We start from the raw sequence: 13,073 nt of genomic DNA on the forward strand, positions 1-13,073 counted from the left end.
ATATTAATGAAGTTTAAAGTTTTAGCTTTGGTTTATTTTTCGCAGTTATTAAATGAAGGCTTTTTAGCTAAATGATAATTGCAGTTATATATATATATTTGTTTGGTATATGACAGAGGAATTCATCAGTTCCTCCCTCGTGTGCTACTTTAGCTCATATTGGACTTTTACTTTAAGAATATGTTTTAAACTATTTTCTTTTGGTAAATGATGATATTGGTTATGGGGTTTCTAAATCAATTTTTCCTACCACAGCTCATTGAAGTAACTTTACCATTCCATCATTTTCATTTCTGTTACGCTTCTTCAATCATCTATTAAAATGGCTGATGAAAGGCCCTGGAACTTGTCTCTGCATATATTTTAGGATAAATTAAAACATAATATGTAATTTTATACTAGTAACAACGATAGGAGAAGCAGCAGCATCAACACAAACCCTGAAGATATTGTTTGAATGAGTTACTTCATAAAAAGCCTAAGTTTTACTGCGTCTGTAACTTTTCTAATACTTGCAACCACATCTTGTCCTCTGTTTAATTACCTGACTAACACGACATCAGTAAATACTACAGAAATATAAAACTGTAGGGAGATTTACTGGAATAATTATTGCTGTCAGGCTAAGCTCTGTTCAAGCTGTATATCAGAGCTTTATGAGCAGCATTCCAAATCGATTCTTCGAATCGAGGAAATCGTATGAGTTCCTGAGAGAAACTGGGAGGTGTGGATTTAGGTGAGGGGAGGAAAAGATTAAAGTGTGAGGGGAAGGAGGTCGAAAGGGGATGGGAGGGGATTATTTAGTTATGGTTATCGAAATCGTTTATCATTTAAAGTCACCATGACTTTGATAAATATTTCTAAAACTATATTTCATTAATTATTTCCTAGGCACTAAACAATAGGAAAGTTGTAATGGCCCAAGTTTATATATAGTAAACATGATGTTATTGTTTGTTGATTTAATTGATTTATAAAACTGTAAAGAAACATTTTATAATTCGAATACTTTTCCCTCGGGATAGACACTTTATTCAGAATAACTTTTCAATTAAGTACGTGCAATGAATCAGAATAATTTTTTTTGCCTTCAATCCTAGACTGTTAAGTAATGTTTTCAGATTTATAGCGTTGAAAATTTTTTTTTTAATAAAATATATGTATTTGATTTTATTCCATTCTAAAATTTAGACTAAACTACCTAACGTGCTACTATTGGCAGTTTGATGCTCAAATACACTGAATAAAACAAAACTGAAAAGGATTTTGAAAACATCTACATGGTTTAGAAATTAGAATACATCTACACTAATCATTTTTCTGAATATTTGGTAAAATTTTATACAACACTTCCTACATGGATTTTCGAAAATAATAAAAATTTATGTTAGGCAGAAGTTAGAAGAATATAAGGTTTCTAAGTAAAAAGATAAAGATAACCATAACATTTACATAATGAAAGGCTGATCTCATTCAAGGGAGAAATGATACATCAACTACATTTGTAACCACTGGTACTTCAACAAATGTTATAACCACTGGTACATCTATTACGCTTACAAACACTGGTACATCAACTAATGGTTCAACTAAAAATATAACACAATCTTCATCTACTACAACAGGAACTACAACAACAACCACTGGTACACCTACACCTACCACAGATATAACTACTAATGGTACAACTGCAACTACAACGACTTCATCTACTACAACAGAAACTCCAACAACAGCAACAACAACTACAGGTCCACCTACAACTACCACAAGTTCATCTACTAATGGCACAACTGCAACTACAATATCTTCAACTACAACAGGAACTCCAACAACAGCAACAACAACCACTGGTACACCTACAACTACCACAAGTACATCTACTAATGGTACAAATGCAACTACAACATCTTCATCAACTACAACAGGAACTCCAACAACAGCAACAACAACCACAGGTACACCTACAACTACCACAAGTACATCTACTAATGGTACAACCTGCAACTACAACATCTTCATCAACTACAACAGGAACTCCAACACAGCAACAACACCCCAACCTGGTACACCTACAACAATACCCACAAGTACATCTACTAATGGTACAACTGCAACTACAATATCTTCGTCAACAACAACAAAGAAACTCCAACAACACAACAACACACAGGTACACCTACAAACCACCATAAGTACATCTACTAATGGTACAACTGCAACTACAACATCTTCATCAACTACAACAGGAACTCCAACAACAGCAACAACAACCACAGGAACACCTACAACTACCACAAGTACATCTACTAATGGTACAACTGCAACTACAATATCTTCGTCAACTACAACAGAAACTCCAACAACAGCAACAACAACCACAGGTACACCTACAACCACCATAAGTACATCTACTAATGGTACAACTGCAACTACAACATCTTCATCAACTACAACAGGAACTCCAACAACAGCAACAACAACCACAGGTACACCTACAACTACCACAAGTACATCTACTAATGGTACAACTGCAACTACAACATCTTCATCAACTACAACAGGAACTCCAACAACAGTAACAACAACCACTGGTACACCTACAACCACTACAAGTACATCTACTAATGGTACAACTACAACAACAACATCTTCGTCAACTACAACAGGAACTCCAACAACAGCAACAACAACCACAGGTACACCTACAACTACCACAAGTTCATCTACTAACGGTACAACTGCAACTACAATATCTTCGTCAACTACAACAGGAACTCCAACAACAGCAACAACAACCACAGGTACACCTACAACTACCACAAGTACATCTACTAATGGTACAACTGCAACTACAACATCTTCATCAACTACAACAGGAACTCCATCAACAGCAACAACATCTTCGTCAACTACAACAGGAACTCCAACTACAGCAACAACAACCACTGGTACACCTACAACTACCACAAGTATATCAACTAATGGTACAATTGCAATTAAGTCTTTGTCAACTAAAACAACAAAACTAACAAATGAATCCTGTGAAAATAATCTCAATATGTTTCCCACACCAAAATTATCAATATGACACTTCTTTCAACTAACCTATCCTAACCGAACCTAACCTAACCTAATCTAATTCCAGTGATAGAGAAAAAATACCAGGTTGGAGGAAGTGCAAAAACAATATTTAGAAAACTGTGGATAATCATATGAATCACTATTTCGAACAAACAATAAAAATCGTTGGCTCGCTTTCAGCCTGTTTGTAATGTAAGATAAATTGCCAATCCGTGTTTACATGTTTTACTGTAGTGTGGATGTGTATCCTTTGATGCGGTACATTTTAAGAGCAATAGCCCATTTAACAGCTGGATCATGACTTAAACACTTAGACACAGGTTCATATAGTGCAAGGACGCTTCACCAGCAACCCGACACACTTTTATGCGGCACACACTTTATATTAAAAGCATATATATTTCAACACATAAATTCCATTGAATATATCAATTTCCTAGATGTAGGCTGTCTTAACTAACCCGTTCTTTTTTTTTTCTATTTATCAATAAAGTTCAAAGTTTCAGCTTTGGTTTGTTTTTTGTAGTCAGTAAATGAAGGTTTTTTTTGGCCGAAAGGTTATTGCAATTATATATATTTGTGTTTGGTACATGACCGAGGAATTCAATAGTTCCTCACTCATTCGCTACTTTAGCTCAAATTGGACGTTTACTTTATGAATATATTTCAAACTATTTTCTTTTGGTAAATGATGATATTGCTTTTGGGGTTTCTAAACCGAATTTTTCCTACCACAGCTCATGAAATAACTTTACCATTCTATCATTTTCATTTCTGTTACGCTTCTTGAATCATCTATTAGAATGGCTGATGAAAGACCCTGGGTCTTGTCTCTTCGTATATTTTAAGCTAAATTAAAACGTAACACATACTTTAATTCTAGTGACAACGATAGGAGAAGCAGCAGCATCAACACGAATGCTGAAGATATTGTTTGAATGAGTTACTTCATAAAGTGCCTAAGTTTTACTGCGTCTGTAACTTTTCTAATACTTGCAACCACATCTTCTCCTCTGTTTAACTGACTAACACACCAGTAAATACTACAGAAATATATAACTGTAGGAGGATTTACCGGAATAATTATTTCTGTCAGACATGCTGTATATCATTGCTTTATGAGGAGTATTCCAAATCGATTCTTCGAATCGAGGAAATCGTATGAGTTCCTGAGAGAAACTGGGAGGCGGGGATTCAGGTGAGGGGAGGAAAAGATTAAAGTGTGATGGGAAGGAGGTCGAAAGGGGATGGGAGGGGATTATTTAGTTATGGTTACCGAAATATTTTATTCTTCAAAGGCACCATGACTTTGAAAAATCTTTCTAAAACTATATTTCATTAATTATTTCCTAGGCTCTAAATAAAAAGAAAGTTTAATTGACCAAAGTTTATATACAGTAAAACTGACGTCATTGTATGTCGATTTAATTGATTTCTGATACTGTGCAGAAACTTTTTATAATTCAAATACTTCACCCTCGTTATAGACACTTTATTCAAAATAACTTTTCAATTACGTATGTGCAGAATCAGAATAATTATTTTCTCCCTTCAGTTCTAGACTGTTAAGAATTGTTTTCAGATATAAATATTAAAAATCTTCCTTTTTTTTAATGAAATATATGTTTTTGATTTTATTTCATTTTAAAATTTAGACTAAACTACCTAACGAAATTACCATTGGTAGTTCAATGCTTCAATACACTGAATAAAACGGAGCTGAACAGGTTTCTGGAAAAATTCTATATGGTTTAAAAATTACAGTACATCTACACTAATAACATTTCTGAATATTTGGTAAAATTTTATACAAACACTTCCTACTTGGATTTTCGAAAATAATAAAAATCTATGTTAGGCAGAAGTTAGAAGAATATAAAGTATCCAAGAAAAAACATAAAGATAACCATAACATTTACATATTGAAAGGCTGATCTCATTCATAGGAGACAATGATACATCAACTACACTTCTAACCATGGTACTTCCAACAAATGTTATAACAAACTGGGTACATCTAATACGCTTACAAAACTGGTACATCAACTATGTCCAGCAATGGTATAACACAACTGCAACTATAACACAATCTTCATCTACTATAACAGAAACTACAACAACAACCACTGGTACACCTACACCTACCACAAGTACATCTACTAATGGTACAACTACAACATCTTCGTCAACAACAACAGGAACTCCAACAACAGGAACAACAACCACTGGTATACCTACAACTACCACAACTACATCTACTAATGGTACAACTGCAACTACAACATTTTCGTCAACTACAACGGAAATCCCAACAAACAGGAACAACAACAACCACAGGTAACCTACCCAACTCCACAAGTACAATCTAATATTGGTTACAACCTGCAACTACAATGTCTTTGTCAACCCTACAACAGGAAACTCCAAACAAACAGCATCAACAACACAGGTACACCTACAACTCCCACAAGTTACCATCTACTATGGTTTTGTACAACTGCCAACTACAATTGTCTTTGTCAACTAACACAGGAACCCAACAACAGCAACAACAAACCACAGGTACACCCACAACTACACAAGTACATCCTACATAATGGTAAACTGCAAATACAACGTCTTCGTCAAACTACAACAGGACTCAACAACAGCATCAACAACAGGTACACTACAACTACCACAAGTATCCATTAACCTAATGGTACAACTTCAACTCAACTTCAGGCAACTACAACAGGAACTCCAACAACAGCAAACAACATACCACAGGCTTCACCTAAACTACCACAAGTACATTACTAATGGTACAACTGAAACTACAACGTCTTCGTCAAACTCCAACAACAGCAACAACAACCACTGGTACTACACCTACAACTACCCACAAGAATCTACTAATGGACAAAACTGCAACTACAACAATCTTCATCACTAAACAGGAACTCAACAACAGCAACAACCAACCACAGGTACACCTACAACTACCCTACAAGTACATCTACTAATGGTACAACTGCAACTAAAAGATCTTCGTCAACTACAACAGGAACCCAACAAACAGCAACAACAACCACAGTAGCACCTACAACTACCACAAGTACATCTATAATGGTACAACTGCAACTACAAACATCTTCGGTCAACTACAGGAACTCCACAACAGCAACAACAACCACAGGTTACACCTACAACGACCAAGTACATCTACTATTGGTACACTGCAACTACAATGTCTGTCACCTACACAGGACTCCAACAACAGCATCACAACCACAGTACCCTACAACTACCACACTACATCTACTAATGTTACAACTGCAACTCATTGTTTTTGTCACTACACAGGAACTCCCAACAACAGCAACAACGAACCACAGGTACACCTACAACTACCACAAGTACTCTACTAATGGTACAACTGCACTACAACGTCTTCGTCAACTCCAACACAAGCACAACAACCCTGGTAACACCTACACTTACAACAATACAATTCTACGTAATTGGTACAACTCAACTACACATCTCAATCAACTAACAACGTCTTCCAACAACAGCAACAACAACCACAGGTACACCTAACAATATACTACCAACAAGGTACACTACTAATTGGTACACTGCCAACTACAACATCTTCGTCAACTACAACAGGAACTCCAACACAGCAACAACAACCACAGGTACTCAACACCCAAGTCATCTACTAATGGTACAACTGCACTACAACATCTTCGTCAACTACCAACAAAATCCAACAACAGCAACAACAACCCACTGTACACCTACAACTACCACAAGTATCTACTTAATTGGTACAACTGCAACTACAGCATTCTTCACAACTACAACAGGAACTCCAACAACAGTAACAACAACCACTGGTACACCTACAACTACCACAAGTACATCTACTAATGGTACAACGGCAACTATAACATCTTCATCAACTACAACAGGAACTCCAACAACAGCAACAACAACTACTGGTACACCTACAACTACCACAAGTACATCTACTAATGGTACAACTGCAACTACAACATCTTCATCAACTACAACAGGAACTCCAACAACAGCAACAACAACCACTGGTACACCTACAACTACCACAACTACATCTACTAATGGTACAACTGCAACTACAACATCTTCATCAACTACAACAGGAACTCCAACAACAGCAACAACAACCACAGGTACACCTACAACTACCACAAGTACATCTACTAATGGTACAACTGCAACTACAACATCTTCGTCAACTACAACAGGAACTCCAACAACAGCAACAACAACCACAGGTACACCTACAACTACCACAAGTACATCTACTAATGGTACAACTGCAACTACAACATCTTCGTCAACTACAACAGGAACTCCAACAACAGCAACAACAACCACTGGTACACCTACAACTACCACAACTACATCTACTAATGGTACAACTGCAACTACAGCATCTTCATCAACTACAACAGGAACTCCAACAACAGCAACAACAACCACTGGTACACCTACAACTACCACAAGTACATCTACTAATGGTACAACTGCAACTACAACGTCTTCATCAACTCCAACAACAGGAACAACAACCACTGGTACACCTACAACTACCACAAGTACATCTACTAATGGTACAACTGCAACTACAACATCTTCATCAACTACAACAGGAACTCCAACAACAGTAACAACAACCACTGGTACACCTACAACTACCACAAGTATATCTACTATAGGTACAACTGCAATTACGCCTTTGTCAACTACAACTACAAAACTAACAAATGAATCCTATGAAAATAATCTCAATATGTTTCCCACACCAAAATTATCGATATGACATTACCCTAAACTAACCTAATCTAGTGATAGGGGGAAAAACCAAGTTGGTGGAAGTGCAAAAAGAATATTTGGCAAACTCTGGATAATCATATGAATCACTATTTCGAACAAACAATAAAAATCGTTGGCTCGCTTTCAGCCTGTTTGTAATGTAAGATGAATTGCCAATGCGTGTTTACATGTTTTACTGTAGTGTGGAGGTGTATCCTTGGATGCGGTACATTTTAAAAGCAATTGTTTTTCACCAATGGTCCATTTAATAGCTGGATCATGACTTAAACACCTAGACACAGGTTCTATATACTGCAATGACACTTCACCATCAACCCAACACACTTTTATGCAGCACACACTTTATATTAAAAGCATTGATATTTCAACACATAAGTTCCGTTGAATATATCAATTTCCTAGATGTAGGCTGTCTTAACTAACCAGTTCTCTTTTTTTATATACCTACTAATGAAGTTTCAAGTTTTAGTTTTGGTTTGTTTTTAGTAGTCTCTAAATGAAAGCATTTCAACTAAAAGAAAATTGCAGTTATATATATTTTTGTTTGGTACATGACCGAGGAATTCATCAGTTCCTAACTCGTGCGCTCATGAAGTAACTACCATTTTCATTTCTGTTACGCTTTTTCAATCATCTATTAGAATGACTGATGAAAGACCCTGGGGTCTTGTCTCTTTGTATATTTTAAGCTAAATTAAAATGTAACACATAATTTTAATCTACTAACAACGATAAGAGAAGCAGGAGCACCAACACGAACCCTGAAGATATTGTTTGAATGAGTTACTTCATAAAGTGCCTAAGTTTTACAGCGTTATTAGCTTTTCTAATACTTTCAACCACATCTTGTCCTCTGTTTAACTGACTAACACCACATCAATAAATACTACAGAAATATAAAACTGTAGGGAGATTTACTGGAATAATTATTGCTGTCAGACTAAGCTCTGTTCAAGCTGTATATCAGAGCTTTATGAGGAGTATTCCAAATCGATTCTTCGAATCGAGGAAATCGTTTGAGGTTCTGAGAGAAACTGGGAGGTATGGATTTAGGTGAGGGGAGGAAAAGATTAAAGTGTGATGGGAATTATGTCGAAAGGGGATGGGAGGGGATTTTTTAGTTATGGTTATCGAAATCTCTTATTCTTTAAAGGCACCATGACTTTAATAAATATTTCTAAAACTATATTTCATTAATTATTTCCTAGGCACTAAATAATAAGAAAGTTGTAATGACCCAAGTTTATTCACAGTGAACAGGATGTTATTGTTTGTTGATTTAATTGATTTATAAAACTGTAAAGAAACATGTTATAATGCGAATACTTTTCCTTCGCGATAGACACTACTCTTACGCATGTGCAATGAATAAGAATAATTATTTTCTGCCTTCAATCCTAGACTGTTAAGTAGTGTTTTCAGATTTAAAGCGTTAAAAAACTTTTTTAATTAAAATATACGTTTTTGATTTTATTCCATTAAAAAATTTAGACTAAACTACCTAACGCGCTACCATTGGCAGTTCCATGCTTAAATACACTGAACAAAACTGAACTGAACAGGTTTCTGCAAAAATCTACATGGTAAAGAAATTACAGTTCATCTACGCTAACAATATTTCTGAATTTTTTGGTAAAATGTTATCCAAACATTTCTTACTTGGATTTTCGAAAATATAACAAATCTATGTTAGGCAGAAGTTAGAAGAATATAGAGTATCCAAGAAAAAAACATAAAGATAACCATAACGTTTATATATTGAAATGGTAATCTCATTCATAGGAGACAATGATACATCAACTACACTTGTAACTACAGGTACTTCAACAAATGTTATAACCACAGGTACATCTATTACGCTTACAAACACTGGTACATAAACTAATGGTTCAACTAAAAATATAACACAATCTTCATCTACTACAACAGGAACTACAACAACAACCACTGGTACACCTACACCTACCACAGATACATCTACTAATGGTACAACTGTAACTACAGATACTTCATCAACTACAACAGGAACTCCAACAACAGCAACAACATCTTCGCCAACTACAACAGGAACTCCAACAACAGCAACAACAACCACTGGTTCACCTACAACTACCAACAAGTAACAATCTACTAATGGTACAACTGCAACTAACAACATCGGCATCACTACAACAGAAAAAAACTCAACAAACAAGCAACACACACAGGTACACCTACAACTACACAGTACATCTACTAATGGTACAACTGCAACAATAACATCTTCATCAACTACAGGAACTCCAACCAACAAGCAACAACAACCACTGGTACACCTACAACTTACCACAAGTAACATTCTTACTAATGGTACAACTGCAACTACAACATTCTTCATCAAAACTACAACAGGAACTCCAACAAACCAAAGCCAACCAACAACCACTGGTACAACCTACAAACTACCACAAGGTACATTCTACTAATGGTACAACTGCAACTACAATCATTCGGTCAACTACAACAGGAACTCCAACATAGCAAACAACAACTTTACTTGGTAACACCTACTAACTAACCAGAACTTAAACAAATCTAACTACATGGTACAACTGCAACTAACAACATCTCAATCAACTACAAACAGGAACTCCAAACATTAGGCAACAACAAACCACTGGTACACCCTTAACCAACTACCCACAAGTACATCTACTAATGGTAACAAACTTGCCAACTACAACGTCTTTGATCAAACTATCAACAGGAAACTCCAAACAAACAGGCAACAAAACAACCACTTGGTTACCACCTTACAACTACCACAAGCTACATCTACTAATGGTACAACTGCAACTACAAAACATTCATTTCATCAACTTACCAAACAGCGAACTCCAACAACAGCAACAACAACCTACTGGCGTACACCTACAAACTACCACAAGGTTACAATTCTACTAACTGGCTTACAAACTGCAACTAACCATCTTCGGTCAACACTACAATTCCAGGAACTCCAACTACAGCAACAACAACCACAGGAACCCCGAGAACATCAACAACTTCCGATAATACTACAACACAAACTACCGCTACTGTTACATCAACAACCCCTACAACCACGCACTCATTCAGTAGTTCCTTCAGTAGCAGCAGTCTTGGTTAGTCTTGAAAGGTGTTTGTGGTTCTCTGTTTCTGTTTTTAGAATCAGGTTTCGTTGAAGACATTATTATGGTAAGATTCTATGTAAACATTATGGATTAGTGAACAAAATACTGTTTTTCTCTTCCAGAAAATTTACGATTCTTACTTCTGAGACTTTTATCATACTGAAGTGAACTTTGGTACTTGCAAGTAACACTTATCCTTTTTTTTACGCAGAGTTACTCCTTGAATCATTGAATTTGAAGGAGAAATATACAAAATTAATTTACTTTTTTATCTTGGGTTCGATTCCATGTTAGGTTGAGTTTAACCTGCCAATACCACAATACCTAAGGTCTTTCAATCTCACTTGAATCTAACATTCTTGGTTTGTAGGGAAGAATGTTTTGCATTATATCCCATTTGGCTTTAAAGCGCACAGAAGCACCCTATGCTCTCTTATCTGTATATCAAATTAGGTCACGTAGGAGAAGAAATAACTTACCATCGTCTTTATTGAGATCTATTAAGCTTCATGGTCTTCATTATCATTTATTGAATTTCAATTATAATTTTAACATATATTTTTCTATTTTTATGTTTTCGTGTATGGAGATGTGATTTTCTCCGTCCCTTTGCCTAATGTAATGAGAGATAGAGAGAGAGAGAGAGAGAGAGAGAGAGAGAGAGAGAGGAGAGATAGAGAGAGAGAGATCGTTCTAAATATGTACAGAGAAGAGAGATAATCTTAATATTTATATTTATATATGAACAAGAAAAGTCTAAAAGAAAAGTATTTGTACAATTAGTTTTGGATAATATGTAAAAGGGTAACGCTATATCTTGACAATCAAATGAGGAATTCATTCTTTAAAGATTTTTTTCATCGATGGAGTGCACCTCTAGCATTTCTAATCTCGTCGACCATTCAAGTCCTTTGATTCTATGCAAAGCCTGATGGAAACATGGGAATTCCAAGGATCTGAGAAGGCTTTTATCAGTAACATTATTTGATTTTGCCTTATTCTTCGATCTCAACTCTAAAGGATTTACGTGTATAAATGTTTGACTTTATATGCTAGTAATATCATTTGCAGATATATAGAAAATACTAAATAATTTCCATTTATATGTTAATCAATTCCACATACGTGAGGTATTGAGCTATGTACCCTTTTAGTTCTGTATTATAGAATATCAAAAATAATATACATTATTTACTTTACTTATCTTTATCTATTATATACTTGGCAATGTGTGTATGTTTGTATGTATGTATGTATGTATGTATGTATGTATGTATGTTTGGTATGGGCGGCCGGGTCGTTGGTCTGACGGGACTGAGATTAGGAACGGAGATGGGTTTCCACCCCGGGAAGGTCGAGACCTATGTTTGGAAGCCCGGAAACCGCCGGGGAGCCCGAAGTACCAAAATTTCTACTTCACCCCCTCCGAAGGGTGAGAAGGGATTCCGTGAAGCAGAGCGGGTTCTGACCGTGAAATGGGGCTTGCTATGCCCGTAGACTTAGTTACTTAACAAATTTCTGTATACATATGACTTATTTAGAAAAGAATACTATAGGGTAAACATCAATGACATCAAAGAGGGTGGTTTTAGAAGGGGGTTGACAGAAGAGGAAATGAGAGGGAGAGAAAATGAGAGAAAGTAAACTGGGTGTTAGGGAGAAGAAAGAGGGTAAGAGACAGTGATTGTTGGAGAGAGAAAGAGAGAGTAAGAGAGAGAGAGAGAGACGAGAGAGAGAGAGAGAGAGATTATTATATATTATTATATTATATTATTATATATATATATTATTAGTATATATATATATTATATATATAGATTATATATATATATATATTAAGTTATATAGCTAGTATTATAATTATTTTGTATATAACGTAATGATATGCTCTGGGTTACACGGACCAATCTACGGGCGGGTACCCAGCTAGTGTAAAATATCACTTAGTCGTAAATCTGCATTAGTGCCTAC

The 13,073-nt window shown here is 35.8% G+C and overlaps 2 protein-coding genes across 2 annotated transcripts in view; both read left to right on the top strand.

The window, feature by feature from the left end:
- The window catches only part of LOC135219028 (platelet binding protein GspB-like), a 239,515-nt gene that overhangs the window by 64,565 nt on the left and 161,877 nt on the right, over window positions 1-13,073 (top strand).
- Window positions 1-13,073, top strand: part of LOC135220071 (mucin-2-like) — a 35,562-nt gene that overhangs the window by 17,798 nt on the left and 4,691 nt on the right. The window contains exons 15-22 of the mRNA XM_064257394.1: window positions 1,479-2,987; window positions 5,031-5,421; window positions 5,617-5,946; window positions 6,054-6,550; window positions 6,642-7,832; window positions 9,880-10,069; window positions 10,178-10,401; window positions 10,944-11,093. Coding sequence (XP_064113464.1) covers window positions 1,479-2,987; window positions 5,031-5,421; window positions 5,617-5,946; window positions 6,054-6,550; window positions 6,642-7,832; window positions 9,880-10,069; window positions 10,178-10,401; window positions 10,944-11,093 — 4,482 coding nt within the window. The remainder of the gene's footprint in view (window positions 1-1,478; window positions 2,988-5,030; window positions 5,422-5,616; window positions 5,947-6,053; window positions 6,551-6,641; window positions 7,833-9,879; window positions 10,070-10,177; window positions 10,402-10,943; window positions 11,094-13,073) is intronic.

This window comes from Macrobrachium nipponense, chromosome 1, assembly GCF_015104395.2.
Source record: "Macrobrachium nipponense isolate FS-2020 chromosome 1, ASM1510439v2, whole genome shotgun sequence".
NCBI lineage: Eukaryota > Metazoa > Arthropoda > Malacostraca > Decapoda > Palaemonidae > Macrobrachium > Macrobrachium nipponense.